This window comes from Rhea americana, unplaced genomic scaffold (assembly GCF_003343005.1).
Source record: "Rhea americana isolate MKP2758 unplaced genomic scaffold, rheAme1 scaffold_29, whole genome shotgun sequence".
Taxonomy (NCBI): Eukaryota; Metazoa; Chordata; class Aves; order Rheiformes; family Rheidae; genus Rhea; species Rhea americana.
The window spans coordinates 6397695-6414469 of record NW_028186412.1 but is presented as its reverse complement, the minus strand read 5'-3'; the positions used below and the strand labels follow the sequence as shown (position 1 = coordinate 6414469).

At 38.0% G+C, this 16775-nt stretch overlaps 1 protein-coding gene across 2 annotated transcripts in view; it reads right to left on the bottom strand.

Annotated features, from left to right (window-relative positions):
* ZC3H12C (zinc finger CCCH-type containing 12C) overlaps window positions 1-16747 on the bottom strand; it is a 37301-nt gene extending 20554 nt beyond the window's left edge. The window contains exon 1 of one of the 2 annotated variants that reach the window (XM_085309066.1): window positions 16607-16747. Coding sequence is in view for 1 of the 2 variants with exons in the window: in XM_085309067.1 (XP_085165193.1) it covers window positions 3239-3397 (159 nt within the window). In the remaining variant the exon portion in view is untranslated. Of the gene's footprint in view, window positions 1-3238; window positions 3881-16606 lie in introns of those variants that run through there. The other variant, XM_085309067.1, reaches the window with a different exon arrangement.
* Window positions 16748-16775: the final 28 nt, after the last annotated feature.

Below are 16775 nucleotides of genomic sequence, written 5' to 3'. Positions count from 1 at the left end.
TTGGTATGAACAAAAGCCCATGAAAAAGACTGGGACTTAAGTGCGTCTGGTTTCCCCTCGGCGAACAATGCAGCTGCCAACCCAATCTGGGAGCGCCGACATCATTGTTCCGGGAAAGCCGCAATCTGCTCCGGCTGGAGGAAGTATAGTTAATGGGCAACACTTCTAAGCTGGACTGAAAAGTTGAGCTGGCTCATGTACTGCTGCCACAGAATACACCGAGATAATGGGTCACTGCCTAAATCCATGTACTGTGAAATGTCATTTTAGCATTGAACTAAGAGTAGAGGGAGGGGCTTTTTTTTTGTTTTTGGGTTTTTTTGGAAGAGCAGGGGGAGAACATTGGACATTAACAGCATGGGATAAACAAATCTCAAAATGCATAGATCAGAAGCAGGAGTTTTTTGTTTTGTTATAATGTTAGTTAAAACAATACTTGTCATTCTCCAACTGTTTCCCTATTGAAGTTTTGCAAATGCTTTACAACACTACAGTTGTAATATCCTCCATTGCAATTTCAAAAAATAATATATACATGTACTTGAAAATAAGACATTATATGAAACATTTCAGATGATCTCTACATCATCTACATGTGAAAAAGACCATAAGCAGAGATACTTGTTCACTGTGGAGAACGCATACATAGTAAATGTTGCTTTACATCTCTTGTCAGTCTACGTCTTGCTCCATCAGAATTGCTTCCTTTGCCTAACTCTACTGTTTTTCAGAGAGATATTTAGAGAATATAGTAAAAAGAGTAGCAGCTTTAAAATCTGCCACTGATAGTATATAATCACTGTACTATTGCTTTAAAAGGGTAATTAAAAAAGTCATGCATCTACTGTAAAACCAAAGCTAAAGATTTCTGAAATAGTTTTGCATAAGCAGTGCACTATTCCTGGAATTTGGCCTACACCCTGCATGCAAACTGTATTTATTTTCAGACAAGTTTTTACAACATCTGTGAACTTGGCACGCTGTATTTGTGGTCAGCAACATCTCTTAGAAATACTAGACTTTGGAGATCCCCACATGTCCTTTATGAGATTCATTAGTTAGAACCATGAAAATCAGATGTCACTGTTAAACACTGTTGGAGTTGATCATTTTATCCTGAGCTGGTTAATGAGGAGCAATTTGCCAGCTAGTCTGTTTGAATGAATTTATATTCCAAATAAACACTAGTGCACCTATACCAATAGGACAATGAAGCTCACAGAAAAAAACAGAAAAGGTCCATTTATTCAAGGGGTGACATCAAATATGAAGAACTCCTTACATTCTTCATTTACATGCAACTCATTACATACATGTAGTTTTAAAGTATGCATCCTGATACAACGCATTAGAGGTAAGAAAAATATCTGCTACAAGTTCTGACTCAAGTTAGAGACAGCAAAAAAAAGTCAAAAAAATCTTGCCAGAAGTCTTTAGTTTTTGGTTATGCTCACAGTTGAGTAAAATTTTTTTATTTATGAAAAAACTAATAAATCAGGTAAGTCCTAATTCAGACATACTTATGACATCATAAACTTTTAAGAAGTTAAACTATAACCTCAGACTAGCTTCACTATTAAAGGCCTAAAATACTCTATTATTAACTCAAAGATATTTATTAAGTATAAAGGTAACACTTCGTATGAACACTGTGCCACTACACTATAGAATCATTCTTTTTCCATTTCTTAAGTCATCACTATTTTCCACTAACCATTAACAGTAATCAGTTCACTAATTCACTTAACACAAAACATATCTATTCCTAGAAGAGATGTGGGCAAACAGATCATCTAATCTTTTAACATATATTCTGAAYATTTTCCACTTCCAATCAAGCATAAAAACAGTTGTTTAATGCAAATTTAGTACATGAAGGAAAATATAACAGAGTGAAATAGAGTATCTTATAGCAAACATAACAGCAACTGCATATTCTGAAAAGAGCCTCAAAGTTTCTGAAGATTCATTCTACAGTGAAATAGTTCATCTTGTTTTCACACAGGAAGTTTTTTTTTTTTTTTTTTTTTTTAAGTCTTCTAAACAGTAAATGGGAAATATTTAGATCACAGCCTGTTGAAACGCTATAATTACTTGTCATAAAAAAGGGCATAGCTGATAAGAAAAAAAATGAATGTGTTAGTTGTCCAAATGGTAAAGATACTACAACAATGCAAATAAAATAATGAATATGTAATAAATACCTACTGCTGTAGTTTCTATGTATTTAATTACCATTGTATTTCAGCAAGTGCTGTTGTCTGCATCACTCTATCTAACAAAGGAAGGATGTCCCATTGAACAGATTGGTTAATGCTCTGGGGCAACAGATGTCTACTGGAACTGCAGGAGACCAGCAACTGGTGGCCTGCCCATCTTCTGAAAACTTTCAATAGACTCATGCATATGTTCACACAATAGGGCATGTGGTAGAAATGCAAACCTCTTTTTAACCCTTTTATATGCTGGCTTTCCCTCCCAACTGATAATATGAAGGTCTTTGTGTTTTTTTTCTTTTTTTTTTTCCTTTACAGGATCCTTGGAAAACAGGCTCATGGAGGACACAGTGTTTATTCTTCAGCCTAACATCTGAACTCAAAACATAAAACAAAACAGATTAGAAACTTTATAAAAATCACCTAGCTASATTTTACACATTTAAGAACATAGCAAAGCCTCTGACTGGAAAACGTTCCCACCTGAGAGTACCCTAATGCTGCATCTTATACTGCAGTAACTTCATACACCCCACAATGGAGCCATTCCTACTTTCAGAAATACAGAAAATTTCACCCATCACATGGTACCATGGAAAAGTTTAAAAAAGAATAAAAAAACCCATCTTTTTCTCTTACTCCCAAATTAAATAATAATATATGTGGGAAAAAAGGGTGAACACTCATAATTTAAAGTTGAAATTTCCCCTTCTCCCCAAGGGGCTAACATAAAATTTGTTCTGTTGATATGCTGCCTACCATTTTCAAATTTTTAAAAATACAGCATTATTGATGCTCTTAAAAATTCCTTAATAAAAGGCACTGTGCTAAAGCATTAGTCTTTAATAGCCTTAATCTTCAAACATAGACGTTTTTCTTTCTGTTTTTTTCAAGACCCACGCAAAGTGTGTAAATCTCAGCCAACACACAAGCTAGTTATGTTGTCAGAATACAAACTGATGGGCAGAAACATCAGAAAGGTGAAACGTCCCATTTCTGCAGAGAGAAACCCGTATACTTACGTTCGCTGGGAAACACACAGACATTGGCTTCTTGTAGCTGTTCCAGCAGCAACTCCTTAACACGATTTCGGCTGCAGACTTCAGGCAAGCGAGCAGAACAATGAATGGACGAACAGATGGACCCGCAATGTCTTTGCTTAACCTACTGCCGAGCGGCATCGGAGCCAATCACGACCCGCAGAGCTCACAATTAGTTGGCCAGGCAGATGCAAGGCAACCTCCCCACCCCGCATCAGGTTCGGAGGTTTCTAAGATAAGCAAGTTGATGTCATTCTCAGGGTCTGCCCCGGGCAGCATGTGTATTAACGAGGGGTGTGCAGCAACAATAGGCCATACAAAAGAGACTAGCAGGCAGCTGCTGTATGAGAGCCAGAGTCATTAGGGAGCAGGCTGCCAACAAGAAACACCTGGCTTGGGCAGACTTCAGCTTCTCCTCATTGTTTCTAATTCATGAAACAAAGAGAGGAATTATTTTTAAGTAGTAAAAGTTGTGAGTTCCTTAAAAAGGGAAAGAAAAAAAAAAGAAATTATCCTCCCCTCCCTCCAAGCTTCAACCTTAAAGGATATATCCCCTTCTATAACGGAAGCTAAGAGTTCTTTGTATGGAAAAATATTAAAGAGAAATAAGATCCCTCAGTGGATTTCCCTATTCTTGTTAGTAAAATTAATCACATTAGTATTAGGCTCCTTTCATACTTGCTTGTGCGCTGTACCAAACACTAAAATGCATTCAGAAACTGCTTTCTGAAATTCCTGACACTTTAGTGCATCACTCAATAAAAGTAATAAGCTTGTATTTGTATGCAACCGTAACAAACTACTTATACCTATATTTCAGTTCCAGTGGGAAGAGAAACTGATTACACTGGAAACATGTCATAYTAATTCATAGGATAATGGATATTTTTAACCAGTGGCATTGAAACATTAGGGTACTTGATAGAGAAGCACTATGAACCACCCTTTTGTTCTGGAGTCACTCAAATTTGTTTGCAACAGAACTTCTTTCCCTTTTATTTCACAGGTCTGTTCTAGATGCCAGTATCTTTCTGYTTCTTTGCAATGAAGAAAGATCTGAACAAAAGGCAGGAGCTGGGACACAGCCCGCTTTTTATTGCTATGACTTTTACTGAAATAAGCTGCAAGTAAACCAAGCACAAAACAACAAGACTTCCAGTGTTCATCCCTCCAACATTTCCAGAACCACAAGTCCKGCAGTTCACGTGTTTAGTGATATAAGAATAGCTATGTTTGATGTCTGCTAAAAAAGTGATGTGGACCTTCACATCAAGTCCTGGTAACTTTACCGGAGACAGCTTAGTGCAGATAAGTATGMAGCTCTGAGGAGATTCTCCATCCGCAAATTTTCATCTGAATGACTGTGACAAGAGTACAAGCGTACTGAACCTCAGCATCATTACATGACTAAGAGCAATACTGAAACCACGGCAGTAGCTGTCCTCCTCTGCTTGGGTGGAGAGGCAGTCTACTGGGAAGCATTCAGAAGAATGTGAATAGGTTTGTTAGAACCTTACAAGTAATTTCCCAAACTTTATGTAGATATTAAGTTATTCAGGATAGTAAATGAAATCACATACCAGCATGCTGTTACACTGGTGCATTTACCATGAAAACAGATATCAAAAATCAAAAGCCCAAACTATAGTTTCTCTGAACTGTCCATTAAACACTACTAAGAACAGCTAGCTACCAACACTACTRTTTTTGGGGGGAGTTTTTCAAGTCAGAGGCAGGAGGAGACTCCTCACTAATTTCTGCCACTRTGAACACAAAGACTGAGAGAAAGCTACCCATGAGCACAGTGGGAAGCCTGATCTCCAGCACTGGATTAAGCTTCTTTGCAAACAGCGAATAAAAGCAGTGATCTGAAAAAGCTAATCAGTCCCTGCTGCGGTATTTAGACTACCTTAGTTGCCGGTATTGGATAATGTTAAGCATATTAGAATTTCTGTAGGCAAAATAAGAAGCCAGTCTAGCTTACCTATGTCCTGCAACTGCCCTAAATGCAAGCGGGATCAGTTGGCTAGTCATTAGTTTAATATCCCTCTCAACAGAGCCAGGCACTCCTGTTGTGATACCAGAAACTCCTGTTGTTTTGGCAGAGGATACATATGATGCCATTTATGTATATCCGTAACAAACTGAGAACTTACTGGCACAGAAGTGGTGTACTCAGGGCTCTACATGCRCAACCAGGACAAGTATACGATCTGGCTTAAAAGTCTGTATTAAAAATAAAGTTGTAAGAGGCCTCCTTGGGAAGACATGCTCCTCTGATGTCTTCTACAATAATAATAAAAATCCCACAARGTAACTTTCCATACTCCAACTGCATGTCTTCTGGGAAACAAGTCTAAACTTTAGTTGCTGATTAATCTTAATGCTGCTGCTATACTGCARCACTGACTACAACTAGACTGAAACTAGGTAACCTCAAGACTTGAGTTATATTTTTTTGWTCACATAAAATATTCTAACAAGCTGTAATTGCATGGAATTAAGAAAACATTTTCTAATTCTACTTTTTGCACAGTATCCAGTACTTGAACCAGCTGATTGTTTTTGAAGATTTTTTTTCAAATCTTCCCTAAAAGAAATTGTGATGTCCAAGGCTTACAAGATGTCAGATCATTCTATTAAATCACGCTTGTGATAACAGAAAAGCATTAGGACAAAAAAGCATTCATGTTAAGGTTTTGATCAGTATATTACATTTCCTACTGGGAATGATGAGGTCAACAAAGAAATCCCAGTAAGAAACAATGTGAATCTCTTCTCACATGTGTCAGGCTACAATAGCATCTCTAGAAAGCACACAGTGGAGATGAACAAAGAACGCGCTACTTCTTTTGCTAAAACCTTCAAATCCAGTAACCTGACTAGTTCACCAAACTTCTATTACTGTATTTAAAACACAAAAATGTTACTAAGTTATATCCAGTCACTGAAATACAGCATACGTAACTCCTCAAATTTCTGGTCTTTCAAGATTAGTTAAGCAATAAACACCTCTATTTTTATGGCTCAAAGATCAGATATTCTGCATACCTTATGATGCTCTCRTCAGGTTCCTAGTATCATTTATTTAAACAGCAGGCTAACATGAAGTCATGAGCTGGTTGGAGATGACAAGCCTCTTGAGCTTACTGAAAGACCTAGTGGGGGACAGAGGTTTCAGGATGGCGCACAGCAAGGTGACGGGGGACATGCTGGGACGCTGCAGAGGGACACAGAGCTGGGTGAATYTCTCAGCTGGACGAGAGGTGGGAAGGAAAGAGCCCCCTCCTCACCGTGCCCAGTTTGGTATGAAAAGCATGCAGGGGAGGATCAGAAAGACCAAAGGAGGCAGAGCTGGAGCAGCTGGGAAATTCAGACAGCATAGGCTGAAGGCACTAGCAAAGTGCTACTGTAAGGAAGGGAAAAAAAAAAAAAAAAAAAAAAAAAAAACAGGAGTTGGCTGGAACTAGCAGGGTTATTTCAGACATGTTGAAAACAAAAGCTTATTCAAGAAGAAATGATTTTATACAAGCATACAGAACAGTCATTCTGTAATTCTAGTGCCACAATTAGAAAAAGGACTTGTCCTATTGAAATATTTCATTATCTTTTATTGTAGAACTTTAGGCTAGATCTTCAGTAATAAACGATGCATTTGCAGGAATATACTGTACAAGTTAAAAATTAATCACATCCCACTGAATTTTGAAGTAATGACAAAAGTTTGTGAGCTTTGTCTGCAATATACTGCTGTGCTATTGCAAAATACCCTACATTTTCTGTTGTACTTGGGAACTGAAAGTCAACTGCTTATCTTTTAAGAAGTGGCAGTATAACAGGAATTCTTCTTCACTGGTTTCTATCTTAAGTAATGCAAACCATCCCAGGTATAACACTTTAGAGCACCAGCTACCATTCCTCAAAACTAAGCAAACTTCTTTCTAGACTGCACCCATATGTGGTCACAAAAGAGATCACAAAACTCTACAGCTTTGCAGAGGAATGAATTACAYGACCTGTAAAATGTCTCTGCAATTCAGAAAAAAAAACAAAACAAAAAAAACAACTGATATTATGATAAAGATGAGTGATGCTATTCTCTAGGCAAAGAAAAAATAGTATCTAGCCCTTTTCAAAATTTCATTTAAATAGTAACAACTGTATTTTCAAGAATGGTATGTTTGTCTGTAGAAAAATATACAGAAATACTTTACATTTCACTTTCGAAGAGAAGTCTCAGCTATCTGTAGTTATTCTCAACATTTAATAAAGCAGAGATGTATTTTCCCACGGRCCTTCATCTTAAAAGAGGGTTAGGAGGTCTGTAAACTCTACTTAAAAAAAAAAAAATCTTTTACAGCATTAGTATTGACTGCATGTAAGACTTGCACAAACTGCTGCAACATTCATCGTGACATCCTCTAACATGTTGTTTAGAGAGAAGAGAAGGTACTTCAGTGTTACCCTAAGCAGCAGTTACTTCTTTGCTGATTATAAGCAGCTCCAGCCTTTCCTCACCTATGGGTAGGCAAAGGCCATGAGCACGCGACCTGTTTGTCACCAGATGATGAGGTGCCCACATGCAGCTGCATCTGGTTAACAGTTTGCCTACATAAGGAGGCCGACAGGCTTGTGCCATAAAAATCAACTGTCCAGAAAGCACAGAGGAGCACTCCGCAACAGGAAAAACAGTGAAACTTCCCTTCAGTATCACACTAAGAAGTAATTCCTGTAATGAAATATATTCTCTGAAACAAAGACTTTCATTTAGAAAGTAAATAGCTTTGATGTGACAAAAACCCACCATGTTTAACTAAGAAGATTTATTCCATACACCACTTAAGCCAGGAATGAGGATAACAACTCATCTTGCAATACTTCAGGACTGATATCTCATTGTTTCCTGTCTAAAAAAAGGGAACGGAGAGGTAGATATAATAGTTTTTAGCTGTCTTTAAGACTGCATGTTAATCCAATACCTTGTATTTATTTCTGCCCTTTCAGTACCTCTTTTAGGTAAGAGCCTAAAACCCCTTAATTTATTAAGATAATATACTCAGATTAAAAATTRTATTCAGAGTAAGAAAGATATACACATACACATATATATACACACAAAATAAATCACACAACATTGATTTTCAAATTCCAGTCTACAAATCCTGAAAGGTAAACCCTATTTTTACAGAGTTTTCAAAAGAAAGCCAAGAAAAGTCAACTTGTTGTCAGTCTACATCTACACTGGCTCTTCTATCTCTATTGGAAAATTTTCAGCAATTTGCAAGTGAGAAAATGTTGAAAACTCCTGTCATGTACTGATCTAGATGGCTGTTGAGCAACCCATTCTCATCAATATCAGGACAGCACAGAACACACTATAGATTTCTGGAACAAAACAGGGAACAGTGTTTGTTTTAAGACGAATGCCCAAGGGCACTCTGTTTAATTTCTTTCTTAATTTTATTATTCATGAAATGAAGCAGACACACTGAGATACAAATCATTCTAGAAAAAAAAAAAGTTTCCAGCAATGCATGCTAGATTTGATCTCTTCCCACTTTCAGAATGAGTCATGCTGTCTGGATGCTTTCTGAACACAAAAATTTGAATCGTCTAATTAACTTTTCTTGTGACAATACTGGGTGGCCAGACAATACTTACAACAGTATACAAAGTGTACACTGTCATGCTTAGCAAAGTATGTTTATTCAAATTTGTTCTTTCAGAACAAAATCCTCTAACAAAACTAACATGGTTATGTGAAAAAGTATTACCTTCATTTAAATATAAATTTAAGAGACTTAGCCAGTCAACCTAACAGCTGTTATCTGTGCCATAGACTATTATCAAGACTTTGAAAAGACCTTCAGAAACAGGCCCCTTAAATTGTCTAGTAACATGGCCAGGTTGTGTTTCAGGTCATGCTGCTGGCAACAGCGTTCCATAATCTCCATGTTTCTGGACTGAGTTCAAGGTGTTGGTTGGACTCTGTGTAGCCCTAAATGGCTTCATAGGGCTATGCTTATTTGAGAGACAATTCCTTTGCCTGTACCACGCTGATGCAGTTGTCGTTTTGGACCGGAGCCTTCTCAGAGAGAGCTGCCAGCAGTGGATTTTCTACAAGACTTTCAACCTTGCAGTTTACTCCCTCTGGGCTGAAAGAGTCAGAAAAATACATCAAGGTCTGGCGTTTTTACCAGATTTAGRAAGTTAAGAATCAAGAAAGGTAGAGAGGATAGGACGCTTTGTCAAGATACACTCAGAATATAATTCTCATTTACTTTCTGGCGAAGCTTTTAATAGAACCAACAAGTATTAACAGTAGCCAGAGYTACTGTAGCTATAAACCTGAGTTCAAAAATAAATAGAAAGCAAACAGCTACACAGCAGAAGTCTATTTGACTACCTGCCATTATGGATTTTCTTCAGATTTACTGTAACCCAGAACTCAGGAGAAACCACTAGGAAGTCTGCACACAAAACTAGATACATCAGTCTTTCAAATCCTAGTATTTTATCTGCTAATAAAGCAGCTTCATAGGATCATAGAATCAGTAAGGTTGGAAGGGACCTCTGGAGATTATCTAGTCCARCCTCCCTGCTCAGCAGGGTCACCTAGAGCATGTTAGACAGGGTTGCATCCAGGTGGGCCTTGAATTTGTCCACTTTTGTTTAATAACCTAATATAATCAMAAGACAAAACATCTATCAGTGATTTTACATAATATTTGTAGATCTTCAATTAGAGTCATTTCATTCTAAGTTCAGAATTTTGCAACTTTTAAAATAGAAGTGAATACTGCACAATGAATTTACTTAGGTTTAGTCTCCACCCTGTGGATCTTTCTTAAGCTGGTAAGCAGACTAGACTCTAGTCCTGTGACTACCTGCAAAAAGTCTTTCCTTAAGCATAATATYTTGAGCCTTTTTTGCCTCTCAGTTCACACATTTTGCTTTTCAAAGTTCTACTTTGTCATGAAGTTAGATCTTATGATAATGACAGAAGGAAACATGAAAATTTCATTCAGAACTGATGATGCTATCAACCTTTAGAATGAAATAATCAAGTTGGAAGAGATGAGCTAAAACTATTTACAGAGTCTGCTGGAGGCAGTTTTTGTGGCAGTCTCACTGAAAACAGTTTTCTTTCAAGTGTTCCCACACATATACCAATGAATGCATCCAAACTGCAGGTGAACAATTCAAACTGCCTATGGAAGTATGTCAAGCATAGGAAGATACGCCAGTGTTAGGAGGATGACACTGRTATCTATACTAATGGGTTTGTCCAGAGTTTCTCTTATGACAGATGAACACCTCAAAAGGTAAGTGATGAAGAACACACTGCCACCTGAAATTTAGCGGGGTGTTCTCACCTGCATAGAAGCACAGCCAAAGTCATTTTTGAGTGAGCAGACCATTATCAATCCTAGCTTCACAAACACTGCTAGACTCTTGTGCATCAGCACCATGAAGACAAAATTGAAAATACAGATTTTTAATTTTAWGCAATTCTTTGTGCAATACAGACTGCAACCACAATCAGATGGAACATCATCACTAAATACTTACCAAAACCTTATGAAGAGGCCATACATGGAAATAACATAATTAAACTTAAAGCCAAAGTGCAGTTATTGTGAATTTTGAAAGACTGGCTGGATTTGCCTACAATCTCTGTAAGAAACCATAATCTAATTACTTGTAATTCACCAGACAAGGGTATAAGGAACAGTTCATCCAGAGAATAAGGCAGAAGGGTCACAAAAACAGTCTAAACTTTGAACAATTCTTGGTAATAAAGTCAAACCCCCAAGTAATGGATACCACTTAAAGGTAGCCACAAGCCATGTAGTTTTTTGCTTGAACACGATGAATGTCCTATCAATGCACACATGATACCAGGTGTTACTTCCCCTCCCCCTACACCCAACTGCTAAAATAAAAGCTAAAACCAGACAAATGAGCAAGTGACTGAAGAAATAACAGCTGAAGCAGGAAGCTCAGATTTTAATCTTTCAGCAGTAAGCATAGGCTGTAGCTCAGCAACAATTTTAAGAAACCTAGACTGCAATCCAACAGTGACAGTTCCAGAAACAGTAACAAGTCCAATTTACAGCCCAGCAAGAGTGGCAAAAACCCAACTGGCAGCCCAGTAAGAATGGCAGCAACAAGCCTAGAAGCAGCTGCTATAGAGACTTTCAATTCAGGTGCACCGCCCTGGGCATTTGCAAATCATAACCAGAACAAACCATTTCCAGAGGTTATCCGGCAATACAAATAGTACATATTGGAATTATTGCAGAAGGAGGAATCATCTCAGGTTTTCAAATCAGTTGAATATTTTAGAATAGAAAGGCTTTAGGTGATAAAACAAACTTTGAGGTGTTCAGACCTACTACTGAGATAAACTGGAGATCTCCACGCGTGTTAATGGTGCTTTACCAGGGAAACTTTTCTTACCAAGGATGAGGCCATGCATCAATGCTTGGCACCGAAAAGACTAGGTAACTCATTGGGTCAAATATCTTTACAGACGATGAAGGATTCAAGAGACTATCAGAGTTGGGACACCARCTATAACCATTACTAGGAAAGTCCAGAGACCAGGATTTATCGATATCAGCTCCTTATGTTAACAGTCTGCAGAACAAAAATAGACTCTAAAAATAGCTTCTACTGAAGGAATTGTAATCCATCCCTCTTCCAGCCAAGCTCAGCCAAAACACTAGATTTTATTAGTCTTAAGATAAAAGATCTAAGTCACAGCAGAATAGAGATTTTCAACTCATCACAAAATTTGAAAGCTTTGTGATCAGTCATATTGCATTTTACTTCAAAAGCTGATTGACTAATTTCTCAACTTAATGCATTTTTGTTACAGTTCATATGAGAGGATGGCACAGACAAAGAGTTATTTACAAATTATTGTGATAATTTTTGCCAAATGCTGAAGCACTCAAAGATTTAAGATGCCAGCTAGCCTTTGAGCTTTACCTACCCACAGCAAGCAGATTGCTTTTCAGGTATTTGCAATAACCAGTGTCACATTTACTGCTCAGTAGCACTGCACCCCCCACTTCACTAACTTCTCCAGTCTTGGCACTACTCTGCAACTTTCAACCACCTCTTAAGACATTTCTTTCATATCAAAAGAAATTACTCTTTTTTTTTCCATTGGGAGGATACTTAGTATCAATTGAAGTCTCCTGCACTCCCAACCACAGAGCGTTTTGCTTTGTCTATCCCTCATTACCCCCACCCCCACTCTTTTCTCAAAATACYAACTTCCGACTAAGTAAAATCCTTTTCCTTACTATCCACCCTCAAGTAAACTGTAATGTTGAGAAAGAACACATTTTACACAGTTTGTACAATCTCTTAGAAGATTTATGCAAGGGGCATGTTTGCCTAAAAGAGCTCAGGTCCAAATTAATTTGGTCCAAAATAGAGGTATTGGGAACTGCATTTCCTGAGTACATATGAGTTTTCTACATTTAAAGAACACAGTGACCCTRGGAATGTCTAACAAGATACATAAACAAACATCTTCCCTCCCAGGGAGGAAGATGACGTATGTAAAACTTTCAAGTGTGACACTGGTATCATAAATAGAGCAAGAGGAACCTTAAAATGRCAAGGCAGTAGAGACTGGTATGGTCTGAAGTGTGCCTGTGAGGTGAGCCTGGAAAGGAAAGAATAATAAAGAAACTCTGAAATYTCACAGGGTTAGCCTCTCTATTCCCCTTTGGTAAACTTTGAAAAGGTCTTGTTTGAGCTTTTCCAGTTAGGACAAGAGGTCTGAAAATCAAAGTACTCTTTAAAAGTATTCTTATTTATATCTATGATTCAAGAATGAAAAAGAGCTTTAGTTTACCAAAAAGCTAAAATCAATTCCTAAGGTGGGAATACAATATCTTTGCAGAATGGGAAAGTAAAAGGACAGCATGTCCAGTCTAATTTCACATTTTTGAATTTTGTGTAGTGTAAGCTCAGCCTTTTTAAACAAAAGCTAGGATCTAGGCAAAAACATTCATTGAGCTACATAAAAGAAGAGAGCATGGTTTATCTAAGCAGAAGACCCCAGGGTTATAAAAACCTCCATCAGTTTCTGCTCATCATTAAAACAGCATGCTTTCTGACAAAGCCTGAAGATGTTATGCAACTACATGTAAAGATGCTGAGCTTTACAATGGGAAACATCTGCAATTCCCCCTTCCACCCCCCCCAACTCTGGGGAGCTGCATATTCCACAAGACATGCAGAAGCAAAATCACGGGGATGGGAGGGAAGCCTCGCAGCTCTACCAGGAAGCAATTTTGAACAGATTACAATTGATTTTCCATTTGCATGCTAACTGGAAATGACTATACATTGAGACCATGAGGTATGAAAAATGACTCCACTTCTTGTTACACCATCTTATTACTTTTGCTATATACATTTGTTACATACTTTTCTTGTATACTACTTTTAACATACAATTCAGTATTTTTTTTTTTTTAAAAAAGTACCAATTCTTTCAAATATAAAAATAAAAGCTTGTTCAGTCAATGGGGTTTATTGCTTCAAGCATATGGTAGAAGGAACACATTTACTTTAAATACTCAGCATGCTAGAAGATAGGATTTTAAACACAACTGTACAACACATAAGAGATGCAATGCATAACTGCACAGTAACTTCAGTTAAAGGACAAACATTTCAATCTCCTCACAGAAGCAACTCATTTTGTGTAACATCTGTTTCTTACAAAAATCCAGATATAGTTTCCAGGACCACAAGATTTTTTTTTTTTTTTTTTTGGCGGGGGGGGAAGTAACTATCTTAATCACTAATAAGGCACTTGGCTAGCTGCCATGGCAACAAACAGTACAGAAATGAGTGAATGAAGAAATCTCTCTTCAACAGCTTAAAAAAATTCTATCCACTACTTCCTAGATATATGAGCGACATCACATCACAGAATAGCAAAGGAAACAGAATAATATTTATAGAACAGGAAAAAGATGATAAACAAATTTTGAGCCATAAATTTGTTGCACGTTTTTCATCTTTCCTCTTAATTATTAAAATACTCTCATTCTTCCTACAGTTACTCTCCTCTAAGTACACTGTATTTCAGCTTTTAGGATTAGATAAATTATAGACTGTGAAAAGGTCTACGGTTAGAAGCTGAGACTAACCAAATTCTGACTAGTATCTTCCATTTAAAAAAAGTATCCACTGAAAAAAATGCAGATTTCAAGTATTCAAGAGCAATTTTTTTTAAGTACTAGTTCAAACCTGAAGTTATGGATCTCAGGCAGGAAATATATTACAAATTGTAAAATCTCACTCAGGAAGAAATGAAACTAAATCACACATACCAAACACAAAGTTGCTTATTTCTTCCAGAAATAGCCATGAATAAGAACTGACCTCACCTAAACAAGTTCTTAATTTCACTTCAGTTTGACTTTCAGTTGTCTTGTTTCACCTCACAGGATATTTTCAGCTGCACATAGGATGAAYAAAATCTCATGGAAAAAATAAGGTTTTTGAGCTACCCCTGTAAAATTGAACAGTAAATAGTTTCATCAAAACTGCACTGCATCTCCTATCTTTTCAAGCCCCATCAATTGCTAGCCTAGTTTCTGTCACAGAAATAAGTGGTTTGGAATACCACTCATCTTTCTACAGGCTGTTACAATCCAGAAAAGCAAGTGGTGAAATCACTCCAAAGGACTTCTGCTCGGCTCAACTCTACCTAGATGAGTCAAGTCCGGATAATCCCTTCACACTATATGAATCTGAGGCTGTGTGTTTTGTTTTTCAAGTGAATATCTTAAATAACTTCTAATTCTCCTTGCATTTACATTATAAGATTTTTTGATTTGCAGATGTATAATGTTTTTTTTTTTTACTGGAGCTCAAGTTCTCAAACAATACCCACTCTTCTAGAAGGATCACAAATGATAATTGAGAAATGGATTTCATGGACTCTCTGGATCAGYAGAATACAACTGAAGGCTGTTGCTGAGAAATCCTGTTGGAAATTTTAATATGTACATTTTTTAATTGCAAAAAGTCTCAGAGCAGAAGTCTAGTGTGCCATATTGAGACGACTGCTGCCCTACAGAAGCCTAGCGTAGTAATAACTGTAACAGCCATGTGGTACTAAAACCATAAAGGCAAGGTTTGTGGTGAGAAGAAATATCAAAAAACTGGCTTCACTACTTCCATTAGGAAAAACAGGAAGATGGTATGTCAAGATTTTCTGATTTCTCAAAACTGATTGGTCTAATTAACAAAAAAGGGGGAGATTGAGAGGGAGAGATGTCAAAGCAAAAAAAAAAAAAAAATCCAGAAGAACAAAAAACAAACAGAAAAACACCACACTTCCTCCATAAAAACCTTTTATGAAGTAGTGGAATCATTGTGTCAACATACTAAAATAGCTGTAGACTTATTTTATGCCGAGATAACAAAATTCTAGCACATTGTCATTTTAAAGAGGACTTGTTTCATTCACTACATTACACTTCATTGAATGGGAATCTCACCATGGAGCAACATCAGAAAAATTAGCTCATGAAGATTTATCTAACACTGTACCAAAGAACTGCTGTAGTAAACTCAAGAGATTGTTACATGGGTGAGTGTTACGTGCTAAAGCGAGCACCCTGCCTCTTTGAAAACCCGCACATACTTGAAAGGCTAATTTCCTTTTGACATCCGAAGACAGTTACAGATCTAGCGCTTCCTCAAGGACACTGGTATTTACGTAGCTCCCGTACCTATGAGACCCCCAACGGTGAATTATGTCTCCATTTTGCAAACAAACAGACCAAGAGGACAAGGCACGGGAAAAAAGACATTTTCACACCCCTCCCGCTAAGGAGATGCCAGCTACCGTCCAGCAAGGTGGCTTTGCCTGTTCAAGCCAACTTCCAGCAGCAGCAAGGGTTACCTGGCCCTACCAGGGCTGCCCGATGGGAGCACAGGAGGGCCCCTGGAGGGAGGATAAAACAACATCACAGCTCCACCAGTGCAGCGGTGCCTGCCCGATATCGCTCGCACGTGTCCGYAGAATTAATTCCAAGACACATAGGTGAAAGAAAAGGATTTTTTTTAAAAAGAAACCACAATTTAAAAGCTCCAGCTAGTCCTGCAAATGGTTCAGCTAATGCTTTTAGGGGTTTCTGACTATCACAGGTCACTATTCCGTTAAATAGCACAAAAAACTCAGGCAGAGAGCACTCCTGGCTGCGCGCAAGCTGAGAGCCTGAGAGTAAATCGCCACTGATCTCACAGAATTAAAAAACCCCAAAAGTCACACGCATGGGAACGGAAGAACAAGTACAGTACCTGAAACTACCAAATTCCTTCTTAAATCCTCAGCACTCCTGGCGCAACGCCCCCCTGGCCGCAGCGGCTCCCAGGAGCCCGAGGGCAGCCGCAGGGGCAGCGCCCCGGCAGCACCTCCAGCCCGCGGCCGCCCGCTCCCGGCGGCCCCGCACGGGCCGCAGCGCCGGGA